This window comes from Bombyx mori, chromosome 3 (genome assembly GCF_030269925.1).
Source record: "Bombyx mori chromosome 3, ASM3026992v2".
In the NCBI taxonomy this organism is placed as follows: Eukaryota; Metazoa; Arthropoda; class Insecta; order Lepidoptera; family Bombycidae; genus Bombyx; species Bombyx mori.
Window position 1 is genome coordinate 77,935 of NC_085109.1, and position 19,097 is coordinate 97,031.

Consider the following 19,097-nt stretch of genomic DNA (forward strand, 5'->3'; position numbering starts at 1 on the left):
CGTCGGAGTCCAAGGTCCAGGTTGAGCTGCGAGTACCCATACGTGTCAATGGTTGATCCATTGGCTGCTGTCAGTTTGTAACTGGTAGGTGCACGACGCTCTCGTAGCTGGGTCCGTGGGAAAACGCAGAGGTCGCTACCGGTGTCGACCAAAAACTGGGTTTTCGTGGTGCGGTCAGTTACGAAGAGGCGACCTGGAGAGTTGAGGCAGTCGTCTGTCGCCATTATCGACTGCCTGTAGCATTTCCCGACTCGTTGTAGTCGCACGGCTTCTGGCATTTGCTTGCCTTAACCCCGAACTTCGCGTGGTACCAACAAACGGGGTACCGTCGATAATTGGAAGCAGATCGTGTTCTGCTGCGGGATGTCGTACGCCACCGAGGCCGAGAACGGTTCTGGGAGCGGTTTGTGGTGCGAGTCTGGTCTTCGAGTCTTAACGCGAGGCGTTCCACCATTTTCCTCAGCTCTGCGATCTCACTGGACTGGTTGATACTACTCTTCCCGCATGTTGAAGTGGCTGCGACGTTGCATGGAGTAGTTATTTCCTGTATTCGGTCAGCAAGGTCCGACAGCTGTTCTAGCGAATGGGTAGGCTGCGGTGCTAGTACCGTCTGGATACTGTTCGGCAGGCGGTTACTCCAGATAGTTTGGATAAACTCATGTGGGACGGACGGTCCGGCTAGGTCCATGAGATGCCTCAGAAACTGCGACGGTTTTCGGTCGCCTAACTCTTCATGAGTTAGCAATTGCTTGACCTTCTTTTCATGGGAGGCGGAAAGACGTCTGATGAGCTCGCTCTTAATTTTATCATAGCGATTGCTGGTCGGAGGATGCACGATAATATCCTTTACCGCCTTCGCGTGAGGAATGTCAAGGTTAGTGATAACATTATTGAACTTGATGTGGTCTTCTGTCATGCCATAGTTATCGAATTGGCCTTCTAGAAGTGCAAACCAAATTTCTGGGTCCTCTGGAGAAAACGGAGGCACCTTCAAATTAAACTTCCGAATGTCGGACGGCAAAATGTCGTTGTCGTGTATCGTGGAAACGCGCATTTTTTTCGTTCGTCGGGGTTTTACACTGCTACCTCCATGAGAACCAGCGGTCTCGACAGAATCACTGCTGCTCATTATGGTGTTCTTCAGGGGTCACCAGTATAGACGAGAATGAGTTGTCTCCAGTATAGGTGTGGTTGGAGTATGGGTCGTCCGGACTTGTAGCGTAATTGAGGTAAAGGTACGTAGGTACCTGAGTAGGCGCCGTCGGTGTTCGGATAATAAATTAAAATCGACACCTCGCACACTAATGGAATGTTTATTACAATTAACACTTAGTCCACACGAAAATACAACACAGTCTATAATTATTATTATAATAATGAAGAATAGAAGGTTACGAGCACAGAGAGATATAGTTTATAGGTAGTACACAGAAGCCACTTTACACGACAGTACAGTAACGCTAAACACAAAGAAAGCGCGTTATCACAAGAGATGCAAAAGCTTCGAAAACAATACAACAGTATATAATTAGCAGAAGCGACGTGCGTTCAGTACGAGGTAAGTTTCGACTGGGCGTGGCTAGCCGCGATCAGCTGCGCAGGAGTGCTTTGTCGATCTACCCGCGACATTCCGTCCAAGCGCGCGTGTCCACAGCGCGAACGAACGGGTGACCAGCTGATTGACGCGGCACGATAAATTGTCGTGTGTGTATGTCTGTTTTATATATAATGTAGTAATAATATATTAATAGATATGTAATATGTGTGAATGTATATTCTGTGTGTATTTATAATTATCTGAAATAAATATATTGTAAGGAATACCCTACAAAAAGGGTATAAAACCGGCACGCAGCTCTGTCACTCGCGCATTTGTCGGTTGACATTCGTCGAGAGAACATCTTTAAGTGTTAATTTAGGAAACACGAATTTTATAATAATGTTGAGGGTACAGTGCCTATAAATAGCAACGCCTTTGCTCGAAACATTCATTCGATCGGCGGCGTTCGTGAGAGAAGGTAGTCGTGGACATGGTGTGCGTGAGTCATTGTTTTAAGTCTCTGTAAACGTGTGCTAATTGTTATTTTTTTAAATGGTTTTTCTTCTGATTCCTAATATCAGAAGTGGGATAAAGGACTCAAATAGCCCACAGTAGCGTAAAACTCTGAACTTTGTTTTGTTTTACAAAGACTGCTTACTTTGATGCTTTCATACTTTATTTGTTATTTTTATTGTGTGAATGCAAATTTTAACTGTGATAATGAGACATACTGAAAATCCTAGTACACGGAGGCGACCGTCTCGAGATGATTCTCGTAATCGAAAACGACATGCTTTCGCGATCACAGAGATGATAGACAGAATCGCGATACGAACGATAGAGGTCGTACTTCACGGGATGGCTTGCGGATCAGAGACCAGCGTAATTCTCGCAGTACTGATGTGCGTCGGTCACGTGCTCGGGTTAGGCGCGGGTCGCGTAGTAGGGACTGCTCTCGTAGTGCCCGTCGCTCTCGTAGTGGAGGTCGAGATCGCGCTCGCGCACGATTGAACCTGTCGCGACACGTTCTAACGATAAGGCGCGCGCTGAACAGACCACCAATATTTTACGGATAGTTACGACTCCCATGTCGAATATCGTTGGTTCGCAACAAGGCCACGTAGAATCTAGTATACCTGGTTCTAATGCGTCTACCCTCTCCAGTGCTTTAATGGAAGCAATTAAAACTTTGCAACCCTCAAGGTCGCAAAATTATTACATATCGTATTTTGACCCATCGATTAATAATTGATAATCATTGAAGTTTGTGCGAAGAAGTAGAACGCGCCAGAGAAGTTAACGGGTGGAACGACCACGAATGCTTATCGCGAGTGGCATCATGTTTAAGGGACGATGCTAGGGTTTGGCTGAGTGAATGAGTTACTTCTGATAGAACTTTGAACTTTAATAGTGATACGGGGCATAATGGGCCCTCAGGTTAGAGCCGCGAACACTAATCTACTCACGATTTGATTTCATTTTTGGTGGAGGTCTCAGGCTAGGCCGAGTCCTTGTAGGTTTCAGGCATTAGTTGTCACCAGTGACGCGTAATATCAAACAAGTAGACGGGACTGTGTTGGCAAAATGGTCAATTAAACTTTTGAGATTCAGCTCATTCTGAACATCACAAAACGCAAGACAACAGACATCCGCCCTGCAGCTTCTGGTACAAAAGACGCCACCACACCTGTGGTGAGGACTCTAATTAATGATGTCACGACTGAGGTGTTTCGGAGCCGTGAAGTTCGTCGAGAACTAGGTCAAGGTAGAGCTTACCAATTGGTACCACGGAGTGTAAAGCGACATGATGCTCGCGTGGACGGGCACCGACGAGCAGCAGCCGTTTTTAATGTCGATAATCTTGTTTTGGTAATAACTCAGTCTACAGGAAATCTAGATCCGGCAATCCTTGGACCTTACCGAATGGTGAGGATGATGCCTCACGGGCATTGCGGTTAGCTCGAACCCCTCGATGGTTCATGCGGCAGTAACACGCAAGCGACGTGCCGGTAGCTGCATAATATCGGTCGGCAGGTAAACTTGATTCCGGCATGCGTGGCCCGTATAAGGTTGTCGAAATTCTACCCAGTGGACGCTATACTCTACCGATGCTCAGCGGCAGTTATGGCAAAAGTACACAGGCAGCTGCACAATATATGGCGTCGTGGCGGGGCGGGTGGACCCCTGAGACATGTGCTGCCTTCTTTGAGAGCAAGTAAAGTTAATAATGATCATTGTTCACAAATATACGTATTCCTATGGTGAACCTGAAGGGTGAGCTATAGATGACTGCTCTCTAGTTACGTATCCCTCACTCAGAGTCACGGTGAGATGCCTCAATACGATCGGCCTAGACTGGCGTATTGAGAAGCCTCGGCACGTTTGAGTATGGTCGGCGTGTCGGGAAGCTTCACACGTTTGAATAAACTCTGCGTGTGGAATGCACTCGTACGTTTTTAATACGATCTTCGTACGAGTGGGTCTGGGACCATTTTACGTATCCCTCACTCGTGTGATTAATTCTACACGGTGAGATGCCTCAATACAATTTGCCTAGGCTGGCGTATTGAGAAGCCTCGGCACGTTTGAGTATGGTCGGCGTGTCGGGAAGCTTCACACGTTTGAATAAACTCTGCGTGTGGAATGCACTCGTACGTTTTTAATACGATCTTCGTACGAGTGGGTCTGGGACCATTTTACGTATCCCTCACTCGTCTGATTAATTCTACACGGTGAGATGCCTCAATACAATCGGCCTAGGCTGGCGTATTGAGAAGCCTCGGCACGTTTGAGTATGTCGGCGTGTCGGGAAGCTTCACACGTTTGAATACGCTCTGCGTGCGGAATGCACTCATACGTTTTTAATACGATCTTCGTACGAGTGGGTCTGGGACCATTTTACGTATCCCTCACTCGTGTGATTAATTCTACACGGTGAGATGCCTCAATACAATCGGCCTAGGCTGGCGTATTGAGAAGCCTCGGCACGTTTGAGTATGGTCGGCGTGCCGGGAAGCTTCACACGTTTGAATAAACTCTGCGTGTGGAATGCACTCGTACGTTTTTAATACGATCTTCGTACGAGTGGGTCTGGGACCATTTTACAGGGATCACTGGTAACCAAATGCAGAAGACACTTAACGAAGGGCGACGCACACTGGCCCTTGGATAATAACAGGAATATGCGCATTAAGGATGATTGTGCTACTGCGCGCACTGCTCCCGTGCCGCTACCTGCACGCGCTCTCTCACTTCTGGCGTGCATACTGCGCGCACTGCTCGCGTGCCGCTGGCTGCGCGCGCTCTCTCACTTCTGGCGTGCAGACTGCGCGCACTGCTCGCGTGCCATAACTGCGCGCGCTCACCTACTTCTGGCGTGCATACTGCACGTGTTGCTCGCGTGCCGCTGGCTGCGCGCGCTCGCCTGCTTCAGGCGTGCATACTGCGCGTACTGCTCGCGTGCCGCTGGCTGCGCGCGCTCGCCTGCTTCAGACGTGCATACTGCGCGCACTGCTCGCGTGCCGCTGGCTGCGCGCGCTCATCTACTTCTTGCGTGCATACTGCACGTGTTGCTCGCGTGCCGCGCTGCCTGCGCGCGCTCATCTACTTATGGCGTGCATACTGCATGTGTTGCTCGAGGGCCACCGACTTCACGGTGCCGTACGACTGGCAGTGACGCAGAGGGCGACGTCGCTCGATCTGCGGCCTGCTGCTTCACTCGTTGGGGACTATAATGACTTTGGTCCACTAAGCCCGACGCAGGGAGTCACGAGTAAGGAGTAGTTCGTTTGCAGTCCTGCTGAGCTACTTATGCGCTCTGCCTGCATTTTCAGGATTATCTATCAGGACGGTCGAGCGGAACGCCCGCCACACGTGGTGCAGCCTCACATCGTGGTTGCAGACTGGAGCTGGGACGGCTGCCCTGCTGAACTTTCGGGAGGCGCGAACCTAACAAGATCTTTCGCACGCTTCCGCATCATCGTTACGAGTAGACCCCAGTTATGTGGTCGAGGACGAACCACAGTCAGGAGAGGCCGTGTAAGGAATACCCTACAAAAAGGGTATAAAACCGGCACGCAGCTCTGTCACTCGCGCATTTGTCGGTTGACATTCGTCGAGAGAACATCTTTAAGTGTTAATTTAGGAAACACGAATTTTATAATAATGTTGAGGGTACAGTGCCTATAAATAGCAACGCCTTTGCTCGAAACATTCATTCGATCGGCGGCGTTCGTGAGAGAAGGTAGTCGTGGACATGGTGTGCGTGAGTCATTGTTTTAAGTCTCTGTAAACGTGTGCTAATTGTTATTTTTTTAAATGGTTTTTCTTCTGATTCCTAATAATATTATATAAGTTTTATATTGTGAAGAGTAAATGTGTATGTGCATGGAATGTGGGATAAGCCCACATTTCAATAATGAATTTTTACAAGACGATGAGAAACACGTGGTATTACTTGTATGGTTCCAAATAAAAAAGATTTTAACATAATTTTAATAGCTGGCTGCTGGCAAAAAACCCAACACACTACAAGATTGCAAAACAGAAAAAAAAGAACGTGACACATGACATTAGCTTTTGACAGTTAAAAGTTATTTTATAGATGTTGGTAGCACTGTTCAGAAAGATGTCTGACGTTCGTGGTTTACTTTTCTCGCAATTTCAGAACTAATTAATCATAGTAGTGTCATTAAAACCATTTTATTGTAATATTTATTATTATTTCAACATATGTAAACGTGAGTGAGTCCTAATATTACAAATATTTTCGGTGCTATCTGTTTCTGGCATAGTTTAACTATAAATTTGCGTTGTCACGCGTGCAATGGCTATCGACACAGATTTGACACATTTTTCTTTTTGTGTCCGCGCGGTTATTCTTACCACATGTATCTCGTTACAGGCGATTACGTACACAAGACACAATGGTTAAAAAAAAGAGACAGAGCGACCCTGGAGAAAATGGAGACGAATCAACAGAGTCTTGCGAAGAGAACGTAAAATCCGCATGTCCTCACGTCGCGAAAGCAGTAGATCTGACTCGGCTAAAGAAAGCTATTAAAATCGGAGGATTTGAAAAAGAATGTTCAGAGTGCAAAAAAGTTGCAAAAACTGAGGTACTTGATCCAGATTTTGAAGAAGATTTGTCCTTGTGGATGTGTTTACGTTGTGGCACGCAACTCTGTGGCCGAACACGCAATAAACATGCTCTAAATCACTTCAACACGCCTCATTCTGACTGCCATGCTCTCGCTGCTAATTCCACCACCTGGGAAATCTACTGTTACAACTGTAATAATGAAGTTACTGCATCAACAGCCAAAAAACTCCATGAGTGCATAGAGTACCTCAAGAAGCAGTTCCTGGCCAGTAGCACTGTTAAATCATTGCCCCCTATTGAGTTACCATTTGAAACTAAAGACTTCTCTATTATAGAAACTATATCAAAGGATCCCCTATCAAAAGGAAAAGATAAGGCAATGGTTAATTTAGGCCGTGTTAGAGGTCTAAGTAATTTAGGAAATACATGTTTTTTTAATTCTGTTATGCAATGCTTAGTTCAAACCCCATATCTATTAAAAGTATTGCAAGAGATGTCTGTGCCAGGAGAAAAGTTCAAGTTACCAGGAGGAAAACTCAAGCTGAGAGGAGATGCAGGTGAATTAAAAGATGTTGATCTACCCCCTATAGCTGGCCAGTTGGGAGAGTGGGGAACATTAACAAGGACTTTAGCAGAAACATTAGAGGAATTACAGGGAGGTAAGATAATTTATTTAAATAAATTTTACTAGTATCAATCTGGTAAAATTGACAAATAAGTATTTTCTTATTCTTATTTAATTTTTTAAATATTATTAAGAAGTAATATCGGTATGTAAACAATGTAAGTAGGCAGAGGCTTCTACTTACCTTTAGCATTACTGATGCCCATTATGTATGCTGACCACTCTACTAAGGCTGTTGTTTGCTTAGTTGGGTAATTTAAAATAGACACTATTTTTCTACAGTCTACAACTTATTTAATAATTTGATTTGCCTAAAATTTAATTATAAGATCCATAATCTTCCTAAATTAAAGTATTCAATTTTCCATTATCTAGCATATATCTAATGTATATAGTTAACCTTTGGTAAAATATATTCATGATTTCTCTTAAGTGTAAATAACTGAAGTATGTACCCAATTAAAATTTAAACATATTATATTGCAATTAGCCACATATAGATGTGAAAAACCTTCATATTTTTCTTAGTCGGACACTCTTGTCTCTTGAAAGTATTTGTTAGATCACCCCTGTTCCCGAGGATTGCCCTCCTGGCAATGCCGCACACCACCTGCTTTTCAGATCTGGCAGTTCAAAGCGTTTCGAGTACACTGGACTAGGGTGGACTCAGTTATCTTTTTTATTAGGACAGTCCAGTGGATTGGTGATCAGCCACATGATCTCTTGTCTTCCACTCGGCCTTGGACTACCAGTCTCTCCATCGAGTCCTCTTTTCTGGAGATGTGATCAAAGAACTTTAAAACCAGTCGTTGCACAGTTGACGAAAGTCGGTCTTTGATACAAAGTTCTTTGACGATGGATGCATTGGTGTGGAATGCCATCCACGGGATCTTTAGGAGGCGTCTCCAGCACCACATATTCATTGCATCAATTTTATGGTCATTCCGCAATATTAGAGGCCAGGTTTCAGCTAAATAGAGAAAGATTGAAACCTCTATCATACTATTTAGATAAAATAACTTGTGTGGCTGATTTATTTAGTATCACATAACTTACAAGTTCAATTAAAGTCAATTTGTTAAAACATATACAGTGACATAAATAATTACTTGTCCTTGCTGATTGATTGGCTGATTAATTAAGGAAGAGTCTAAGCCATTTGGGGCTACATCTTGAGATTTTGACAGATAATATATGTTGTAAGTATCCACTATGAAAGAATTTTTGAAATTCCACCTCTAAGATATAAGTAACACTTTAAAACTAAGGTTAGAGAAAGATGCTATGAATAATACTTAAATAATTCCAGTAATGTTCTTAATAATACTGCAGAACATTCATCCATCTGAAGTCAGGGAAGATCTCTTGTAGATAATAATAGGGGTTAAATTATGAAATTGCCGTTCTATTGTAATAGGTAATTGACATAGAACCTTCATGGTTTGAAATTTTTGAGTGAAACTTCTTTCAAATGGTACCTATGAGGTTCTTCTTTTAAAAAATGTGCATTATTCGATTATCGACTTTCAGTTCTTTTTTTATTCAGCTTAGACAAAAAACATGGATACTTTGAAATTTAAGTGATTTTTGAAAACGAGTTCTGACGCGGAACTAATGCTGCAGAAACAGCTCGCAATATCGATGTTGCGTTTGAAGAGGGGACCGCTAATAAACGCACCGTGCGATTTTGGTTTAAACGCTTTCGTGATGGAAATTTTGATTTGAAGAATGAACAACGTGGAAGAAATGTGAACCACATGTGAATAACAATGAAGTAAAATAGATGCTGGAAGCCGATCCGAGTCAAACTACCCAGGAATTAGCGGCAGGTTTAACGTTACCTTACCAAAAATATCGCCTCATTTGCGTCAAATTAATAAAATATGTATGTGAAAAATGAGTGCCTCATGATTTGACTGATCTGCAGAAAGAAACGCGTGTTGAAACTTGTGTTGCCTTGTTGAATCGATACGGAAATGAAGGAATATTGGTTCGAATTGTGACATGTGATGAAAAATGGATTCTTTATGATAACCGTAAGCGAAAAATGCAATGGTTGAGCCCAAGTCAAACATCGCAACAGTGTCCTAAAGCAAAACTTACCAAAAAAAGGTAATGGTAACTGTTTGGTGGTCTCAGCATGCTGTTGTTCACTATAGCTTTCTCCGATCTGGTGAAGCTACAATGGCAGATGTCTATTACGGCAAACTCCGAACAACGATAGCAAAACTTCCAGTGAAATAGCCCTGACTCATGAATCGATCTTCACCATTATTGCTCCATAATAACGCGAGACCTCATACAGCACGAGAAACCGTTTTAACTGTACGCGAACTGCAATTAGACACCATTCGTCACCCTCCGCATTCGCCAGACCTTGCTCCAACGAACTACCATTTTTTCGTGTTTTGGACAATTTTCTACGTCATAAAAAGCTTTCTTCCCAGGAGGCTGTACAGAGCGCTTTCACAGTTTGTAGAATCTAGATCACCAGAGTTCTATCGCAAAGGCATAAATGACATTCCTATTGGATGGCAGCAATGTGTAGATCATAATGGTAGATATTTTGATTAAATAAATATGTTAAATGAAAAATATGAATTTCAATTTTTCAGTACAAATTAGCTATGACGTTGCTAACACGAACCCTAGCAAGAGCCGTGCTTCGCAGAATCTACCACCGGATCGGAAACGCGACCCACTGAGAAGATCCGGCGAGAAACTCAGTGGGCTGTGTCTGAGAGTTAATTTACTCGTCGAGCCCTTCGTCGCAAGCGACGGGTTCGACGAGAACGGTGACCGGTGCTTGAAGTACCTAAAAGCACCGTTAGTGGATCGGGAGGATCCGAGATGACGTGTTTTGGGCGACGTCGACTGCTTTCCATTCTGTCCGCAGGATCGGGAATGTAGTTACCGGCGGCCACGATGAGAGGGTTCTCGTGTCGTGCCGCTTTATCGAAGTGGCGCATCGATGCCGACTGAAGATACTTACTGATGGACTCTAAGTCCAGGTCGTCATGGAGGTCGACGTTCCTGACGAACCACGGGGCTCCGACGGCTATCCTGCAAAAAGGGGATTGAATAATTTGAAAGGATTTTAAGTGAGTGCGGGCCGCGTGAGCGAACACTACACTTGCATAAGTCATGACGGGGCGTATGCAAGCTTTGTAGTGTCACCTTTTTTCTAAGGGACATTTTACTTCGCCTGCATAACATCGGGTAGGGACAAATTAGCAATTTCATACTTTAACCCATCATATAATTGATTGAAAATGATATCAGTTGAGCGAAAAACTTATCAGAAATATACAAGTACAAGACCAAACCAACTGTAGTCAACTACTTCTATTATTTGAAAATAAATTCTTGTAATATGAAAGGTATTATGATGTGAATAATCACAAATTGTGTGTTTTTAATTAATCTTACAGATTAAATAATTGCGAAAAGAATTAAATTGACTAAATTTCAAAGTGAATTAAATGAGATTAATCAATTAGATAATAATATTAATCATGTGGAGTTTGTTTTACTAATCTAAATTTAAATGATCTCTTTTTAGCTTATCACCTGGTTACATTATTGTGTCTATGGAGATGTTTTACAAAATGCAAGATTTTTGTTTTAAGGACACATTAAAGGGGCAGAGCCAAGCCGCTGCGGTAGGCAGCGGCTTGGCTCTGCCCCTGGCATTGCTGAAGTCCATGGGCGACGGTAACCACTCACCATCAGGTGGGCCGTATGCCCGTCTGCCTACAAAGGCAATAAAAAAAAATAAAAAAAAATTCTTTGAAAATGCTTAAATTTTTAATTTAATAAATATAACAAAACAATCATTTTTACACTTACTTTACTTTAATTATGAAGTTGCTGTTTTATAATCCTGATTATTTGAAACTTAACCCGTCGCTTGTGAGAAGGACTCGGCTAGTAAATTGATCCAGAGACACAGCCCACTGAGTTTCGTCGCGTTTCCGATCCGGTGGTAGATTCTGCGAATCACTGCCCTTGCTAGGGCCAGTGGTAGCACGCTGGCAGAAATGCATTGTTACCATAAGTGCATTTTTTTATTCATAGAAATGAAAATATTTATGACAAAATAAGTCACTTTCTGTATATTAAATACAATTCCATACGTAAATACCTAATTTAAATAAAATATAATAGTAAAATAAAAATAGCCTTATTGCTCTTATAATTTATTATCACTTGTATAGCAAACAACAATCCTTGCCTACTCTGTTATTGGGCCTATGAACATCTCGATGTGGATGCCTAGACCCATTTTGATGGCTTGTCTATAAACTATAAGAATATACTTATTATTCCAGGTGAGGGTGGGGTTTACACTCCAAGGAAGTTATTATCGGCACTGGTTAATAAACTCCCTCAATTTGGAGGAGGAGACCAACATGATGCACATGAACTACTAAGGCATTTGCTAGAAGCTGTCAGGTAATTGATGTACATAACATAGTATGCAGAAAAATGCTTAAAATGTAATGATACTTTATTAATCTTATTTTTTAATATATTGAGCTGAACCGTGGCTATAGTATCAATAACCTAAGGGCCCGAGGGCGCACTTCTACGGAACTGCTGTGGAAGAGCAGCCGGTTAGCAGAGTGTCGCGTTCCGACCTGGCGTGCTGGTTCTAGTGGGCGGCACCGTCTGGGGTGGCCTGACGGGCTGCCGGCAGACCGGGGGTCGGGCGTCGGGACCCCGTACTTTGTCCGGGAGAGTTCAAGGGGAGTCGTTTAGTGCGTAGGGGTCTAAAACATCCTTGGGCCCGCGGTCGGCTGCCAACGTCTGCAGATTGTCAAGTACCACATATTCCTTGCGCGCGTGGACATCTCTTATCAGGTTCGGCCCCGGGTATGAGGCTCATTCAGTTAGACGCCTTAATGAAACAGACAACAAATTCGTTCAACTGATTTCAAACAATGAAACGCATCCAGTGTGCGAATTCAATGTGTGCGAGCAGTATGGATAAGTTTACGTCCTGGTACTAACTAGTGCTATTTTTTTATATACTTAGTCTGGCCATAAATACTATTACAAAGGAAAACAAAAAAAATCTATGGCAAATAACATTTATTACTTTTACAGTGTGTTAGTTTAATACATAAATATAAAACAATTTAAAGTATAAAAAGCTTATTCGAAGAGGTCTCCATTGGCTGCAATACAGTCCTTTAAACGTTGAGGCCAGTTATCAATAGAAACACGCACTCTTTCCATGGGAAAAATTTTCACTGCCAATCATACGGATTGTTTTAGGGACTCCAAATTATAATGGTGGTAAGAGCAAGCTCTAAAGCTGACCATAAATCATAATCCAGCGGATTAAGATCGGGACTAGACGACGGCCAGTCTTCAGCTCTGATGAAGTCCGAAACGTTCGTTTCCAACCAAGACTGCGTAGACCGAGCTTTATGACCTGGCGCCGAGTCTTGCTGGAAGGACCATTCTTGATTATTGAACATGGTGTTGTTAAGAGGCTTCACTACCTTCTCAAGAATGGTATCTTGATATACTTGTGCCGATGTTTTGATACCTTTTTCACAAAACTATGGCTCAGTCACTCCTTCATAGCTGATACTCCACCAAACCATCACCGAAGTCGGATAGTGCCCACGTTACACTCTGTCGACTAATTGGGAAGCTTCCTTAGAGCTTTGAGCATAAATACGGTCATTTTGTTTGTTAAAATGTTGCTCAATTGTAAATAATGTCTCATTCGTAAACTAAATTTTTCTATGACCTCCCTTTGCGTACCGCTTCAGTAGTTGTTTCGATTTTACCACTCTATTCTCTTTTAAATTATCAGTTAAGAAATGACCAGTACGTCTCTTATAGGCTGCAAGTCCTAAGTCATCTTTTAAAATACGCGACATGGTTCTAGGTGCTATCTTCATCTCCCGAGATAAAATCTTTTGCTTTCGCGCAGGATTTCTTCGAATTCTTTCCCTTACTGCTTTGACCACCTTTTTCGTACGAACACTACGTGGACGGCCAGATCTTTTTCTGTCACAAACAGAGGAGGTCTCATTGCAGCTATTGATAGCCCGGTACACAAACATTTTACTAATACCAAGCGTATGGAGAGTTTAAAAAATTGCATTTGGTTCCATACCTACTTTGTGTAATGCAATCACAGCGATTCGGTTCTCTTTATCACCCCACTCCATTTTAATATCGCAAAATATTGTACGATGTATTGGCGCTAAAATGAGAAAACTCAATGAGCAATCATATAAAAATGACAGACTCCAAATTCAAATGTAATATTTTATTTATTTAAATTGTAACAATATTTATGGCTAGACCAAGTATATTTTTTAGATGCTTGGACGAGCTCGCGGTCCACCTGGTGTTAAGTGGTTATCGGAACCCATAAATATCTACAACCTAAATGCTGCAGAAGTAGGTAGGGTGATGGTGCTTACTATCTGTGCGGGCTCTCAAGACGTCCTGTTTCTGCCGTAAAGCAGTAATGCGTTTCGCTTTTAAGAAAGGGGCAGCCGCCTTGTACTGTAAAAACTTCATGTCTCAAGGGGGTGGCGGTATTTATCACATACTTTGGAATAAATACGAAAAATTCGATTGTAGGTTTATAAGATCGTTGATATGTATGTATACGATATTTAACGTCATTGTTGATCGAGCTTTATAAATAAAGTTTACAGTACAAAGCATGTCGGAGTCTAGTCTTTAACTACCTGGATTTAAGTCATATTTGTATAACGTTACAAGGCGATTTATATTAGTCAACCCCCATTGCAAGCGGGGGTTAAGGAATTTTGCAACAACAATAATAATTAAAATAACATATAATAATATTGAACACAGATCAGAGGATCTACGCCGCTACCAATCGGTGATTCTGAGCAGTTTGGGAATGAATTCAAAGGTGGACCCTGCAAAAGTGGATGGAGAAGTCAAACAAAAGGTCAAGTTTTATGGTCAACAGGCTTCGGACACAATGCTCAGGCCCGAACAGGTAAGTCGCACGACAGCACACGGACCCGCCGCTCCCTGCTGTACCGGGCCCCACGGGATGCGGTGGACTCAGTGGCTTTCTTATTATTTCATTTGCAGGTATTCCGTGGCTTTCTAGTTTCGACCTTGGAATGTCAAGATTGCCTCCACCAATCAGACAGAGCTGAATATTTTTTGGATTTGTCTCTCCCAGTCGCGGCATGTCGTCCTCAACCCCCGGCCGTAGCCAGGAGAAAAACTCCTAATGGTACGATAATGCTTGTTTTAGTAATTTTTTATTGTTCATTAACCAACCCCGTACTGGTTTGTTCAGTGGACGCCCACAGCGCCCGGCTCGTCCGCGCGCCCCGCCCCACTGTCATAACCTGCCCTGAATCCTATCTTTGTTGACAGCTCACTAAATAATAGCAGAATTATATTGTAAATAACTCTTTGAATGAAAATTGAACTCTAATTAGAATTCATAGCATTAGCAATACTTTCAGGGAAATAAAAAAACTAAAGCATGCAACATCATTGATTCATGGCAATGTAAATACTGCATGATATTGACTAAGTAACATACTTTCAGAAGAAAATGCGTACAATACTCAAGAAGAGAATAAGCCTTCGAAGCATCAGCTCAAGAAAGAACGGATCGCCGCTCGGAAAGCAGCCCGGAAGAACAAAGGTACCCCCGCGCCGGGACCCGCGGCCGCCGCGCTCTCCTGTACATGTGCACTACATCCCTTCCTCTTCCGCAGGAGCCGCGGGCGAGGGCGGCGCCGACACCAGCGGGCCCGCCAAGGAGGACGGCAACTCCTCCTCCGAGCAGTCCGACGCCGACGTGGAGGACAACCTGGAGGAGCAGCCGCGGCCCGGCCCCGCGCTCGCGCACACCGCCGCCAACTTCGCCGTCTACCACATGGAGTCCGGCTACAACTCGGAGAAGGTCATCAGCGCAGACTCCATCCGCACCAGCCCCGTTCATCTCGACAAGGAGAAGGCCGACAACACTCCGGAACGCACCGACAAGGACGGGCCCCCCGTCGCCATCCCGCTCCAGTACGAGCCGCTCGAGAACCTGTCCAACCCTGATTCCGGAGTCGCCAGCCCCGAGGCCACCAAGCACAACTCCACCGAGACCGTCCACGACGAGCCCTCGCCCGTCAAGCCGGAGTACGAGAGGCCCGCCTCCAGAATATCCTTCGCACCGGAGTACACCAACGAACTCGTTTCCCGGGGGATCAGCGTCCAGGGGTGCCGCAACCTGCTGGAGAACAGCGTCGACAACAGCTACGACTCTCTCCTCGAAACCAAGACGCTCAACGAACTCAACGAGCAACTCGACAACCTGTACCTGGAGGAGCCTCCCCCTCCTGCGCCGCAGCCCCGGCCCGCGCCCCCCTCCCCGCGCTACGTGTGCGACGAGGACGAGTGCAGCGTGCACTCCTGCCTCGCGCAGTTCACGGCGCTCGAGCTGCTCACGGGCAACAACAAGGTCGGCTGCGAGCTGTGCACCGAGCGCGTCAACGGCAAGGGCGGGAAGACGATCTACACAAACGCGACGAAGCGGTTCCTGGTGTCCAGCCCGCCCGCCGTCCTCATCCTGCACCTCAAGCGGTTCCAGATCGGGCCGCGATGCATGTTCCGCAAGATGTCGAAGCACGTGGACTTCCCGACCGTCCTGGACCTGGCGCCCTTCTGCGCCATGGACAAGGTGCGCGGCCAGGCCTCGCTGCTGTACGCGCTGTACGGCGTGGTGGAGCACTCGGGCGGCATGCACGGCGGACACTACGTCGCCTACGTGAAGCTGCGGCGCGGCGCCCGCGGCTCGCCCTGCTTCCTGCCGCGCGGGGGCAACGCGCCGCCCCCGCCCCCCGAGCCCCCCGCCAGCCCCGACTCGGACCTGTCCGGCTACGAGTCCGGCGAGGCGGCGGCGGCCGAGCCCCCCGCCGGCCGCTGGTACTACGTGTCGGACAGCATGGTGTCGGAAGTCAGCGAAGACAAGGTGTTGAGGGCGCAGGCCTACCTGCTCTTCTACGAGAGGATATTATAGGCGCCCGCTCCACATCCCGTACTGTTCTCGGTTCGTTCACACCGCGCTGCACCACATGAACTCTATGTATCAAGTATGACGAAGAACGTCGTACATTCGTCAAACGAACTTGCATATGATAGGAATTTGCAGATAAATTATTCATTATTATTAATTAATTATTAATGATAATCAATATTTTAATATTAGTCGTTAATATAAAGTTGGACGACAGTGAGTGCGCGAAATAATTGAATACATCAGCATGCGGCGGGGCGGGGCGGCGGGGCGTCGGGGGCGGGGGCGGCCGACTCCTCGAGTTTGTTATCGAAGCGCGATCACTGCCTTGTAATGAAAAGACTTAATTATAAATATATTTGTTCAATTTAAATTAGTGCAATAGTTGTGTTATAATGAAAACTAAAGTAAAACTGCAAATGGACATCGTTCCGGACAGACTGCCGCAACCCGACGCGGGAGGCGCGTGTGCTCGCCCTCTGAGTGAACACTGAACAAGGAACGAGGAGGGATCGGCATCTCCGCATTCGGCACCAATGTCAGTTTATGATCGTTGTAGTTCTGCGTCCACTGTGTGTAGCGATGTCTGGCTGTGGTTATTAGTTTCTAATATTTTGTATTCAAGTGCATCTTTTACAAAAAGCAATTTTATTTCTTCTATATAATTTAGTATAGATTCAGATACTCAGTAGTACATATGAGCGTACATAACGCAGATCGATCCGCCGACGCCGACCAGTTCACTCGGTCATTTTAATTTTGTTAATTGTAGCTTACTTATGTCGCAACATAATATGTATAATTGGCTTATTTTTACAATGAATTCTCTATGTATTTCGTATTAAGAACCGATATCAAAATAAATGTATTGATAACAAACCTCTATAGTTTTATTTACAGTCAATGAAGGTCTGTTCTCTGTGGATAGACCTTCGTAGCCTACGCAGTGAACAATAAAACCAAAGAGATCACGGACAGCGTCAGTCCGTGCTGCTGCAGCCGGCCGGCGTTTCGCTTATTCACACAGAGCAGTAATGCCAATTACCCTTGAAAATTAAATCGCCATAAGATCAGAAACTTACGATGAACAAATGATTGCTTAGACCCGTGGTCTCATACTGCGGCCCGCCGAAGAGCAAATATTTAGAGTAGATAATGTGCTCAATTCCCAATAAAAACACGCTAAAGCTAAGTCGTCTGTTACTTTCATTTATTACAGCAAGAAAATGGACTTATGTGAATGGTGAAATTTTAATTGTCAAATATTCAATTCATTCATCTGGTAATAGTAAAATATAATAATAATATTAAATATGTCAATCGACTGGTGGTCAACTAAACAGTCCAAAAATGTGTGACCTGCAGTGTACACATTGTCCTATGTGGCCCTTAATCAGAAAAGTGTGACGACCACCGGCTCAGACGGAGCTGACCGAACGTTCGTGGCCCACCGCGGCGGTGTCCAGCGGCACCGACACCAACAGACATCAACCACGCTTGTGTATATGGGCGCAAAAAGCCATTATTGGCAATAATTAACATGATTTATAGTTTATTCTAGGTTCCTATTTATTTCTTATTAGTAAGATGTAACTGATATTCTACGGTATTGAATATTTAGTAGAAACTCTTTTGATGTGTACATTTTCGGAAGATGTTAATGTTTAAGTTATTGCTATTGTTTAAGAATAAATATTAAAAATAACTTATGTTAATTATTAGTGGGTATTTAATTATTTGTAATTTTAATATAATTAAAATAATTAATAATTGTTTATGCAAATCATGTTGGTGCCATCCATCACCAAACTGGGTAATGATGACAATGTTTATATTAGTTAATAGTAATTTCGGTATGTAAAATAAATTCATGTCAGAGTCATGTGAAATTCACTAAAATGTTTATTCTGAATATTGAGATACATTTCATGAATTGTTGCATAGTAATTCATACTTTTCATTTCATGCTGGTCATATTGAAGAAGTTTATCCATTTCAAGAAAATCCCTAATGATATTATGATGTTAGCTTCAAACTAAAAATATCTTACTGACGAGGACTTATACAGTCAGCGCGGTTTTGTGAATGATGGAACCACACGAGTCTGTAATTGTGCTCCCCGCGGGGCGAGCCGGTACCGCCAGGGGCCGCACACATGTAGGTGAGGTGTCCAACGACGCGGACTAGTTTGCCTTGTATATAGGTTAATGAATTTAAAAATCATTATGCACAATGTTTTTCTGAGTAAGCAAGTATTACAAGTAAGTACCTACTATATTATTACAGCAAGCAATAAATACCATGTGCGTTATATTTTTTGTTTATTGGTGTGAAACATCTATAGCCGCACGTAAACCCGATTTCTGGCGTGGCGACGCGTCGCCATGCGCAATCGACTGTGCGATTCTCTCTCACTCCGTCCGGCGTTAAGCCATCTCTCTCGCTACACTGAGCTCGGATACCTATAGTGTATACTCCGTAGTGTATACAGTGTTGTTTACTACAGTACACATAACCCGTGTTTTACTCGAAAACAAATTATTTTTTCGTAATATTTTATTTTATCATTATGACATATTTAGTTCCTATCACAATCTGTTCTTTTCTGCATATTACTTTTACAAAATAATGTCGATGTTTCACATCTGCCAGGCGTCCCGTGACGGCTCACATTTATTTATTTATTGCTTAGATGGGTGGAAGAGTTCACAGCCCACCCGATGCTAAGTGGTTTTTACAGCCCATGGACATCTACATTGTAAATTTCGCCACCTACCTCGAGATACGAGTTCTA

At 44.0% G+C, this 19,097-nt stretch overlaps 2 protein-coding genes and 1 long non-coding RNA gene across 5 annotated transcripts; 1 reads left to right on the forward strand and 2 right to left on the reverse strand.

The window, feature by feature from the left end:
• Positions 1-223: 223 nt before the first annotated feature.
• LOC101745807 (uncharacterized) lies at positions 224-1,129 on the reverse strand. Its single transcript, XM_004923927.2, has one exon. It carries the CDS (start codon positions 1,127-1,129, stop codon positions 224-226), a length of 906 nt encoding a protein of 301 aa, XP_004923984.2.
• A 4,990-nt stretch (positions 1,130-6,119) lies between these two features.
• Positions 6,120-17,182, forward strand: LOC101745949 (ubiquitin carboxyl-terminal hydrolase 16/45). Of its 3 annotated transcripts, none has more exons than XM_012688504.4 (7): positions 6,120-6,279; positions 6,444-7,300; positions 11,598-11,721; positions 14,119-14,269; positions 14,368-14,515; positions 14,840-14,938; positions 15,012-17,182. In XM_012688504.4, the coding sequence occupies exons 2-7, from the start codon at positions 6,466-6,468 to the stop codon at positions 16,304-16,306; spliced, it is 2,652 nt and encodes an 883-aa protein (XP_012543958.3). In that variant the 5' UTR covers positions 6,120-6,279; positions 6,444-6,465; the 3' UTR covers positions 16,307-17,182. The 3 variants fall into 3 exon arrangements, with proteins under 3 accessions (XP_012543958.3, XP_037874520.2, XP_037874518.2); XM_038018592.2 differs by having other exon boundaries at positions 14,843-14,938; XM_038018590.2 differs by having other exon boundaries at positions 6,133-6,283.
• LOC134200892 (uncharacterized) lies at positions 12,344-14,120 on the reverse strand. The gene is made up of 2 exons (XR_009975998.1): positions 13,403-14,120; positions 12,344-13,293 (listed from the first exon to the last, which is right to left on the reverse strand). It is a non-coding gene; the product is annotated as an uncharacterized LOC134200892 (long non-coding RNA).
• Positions 17,183-19,097: the final 1,915 nt, after the last annotated feature.

What these genes read in the sequence shown, in the direction of transcription:
- LOC101745807 (XM_004923927.2), bottom strand. Translation starts at nt 1,129, where the DNA reads ATGAGCAGCAGTGATTCTGTCGAGACCGCTGGTTCTCATGGAGGTAGC.
- LOC101745949 (XM_012688504.4), top strand. Translation starts at nt 6,466, where the DNA reads ATGGTTAAAAAAAAGAGACAGAGCGACCCTGGAGAAAATGGAGACGAA. An exon ending in ATTAGAGGAATTACAGGGAG is followed by an intron (nt 7,301 to 11,597) that starts GTAAGATAATTT and finishes TTATTATTCCAG; the next exon opens with GTGAGGGTGGGGTTTACACT. An exon ending in CAATGCTCAGGCCCGAACAG is followed by an intron (nt 14,270 to 14,367) that starts GTAAGTCGCACG and finishes TTTCATTTGCAG; the next exon opens with GTATTCCGTGGCTTTCTAGT.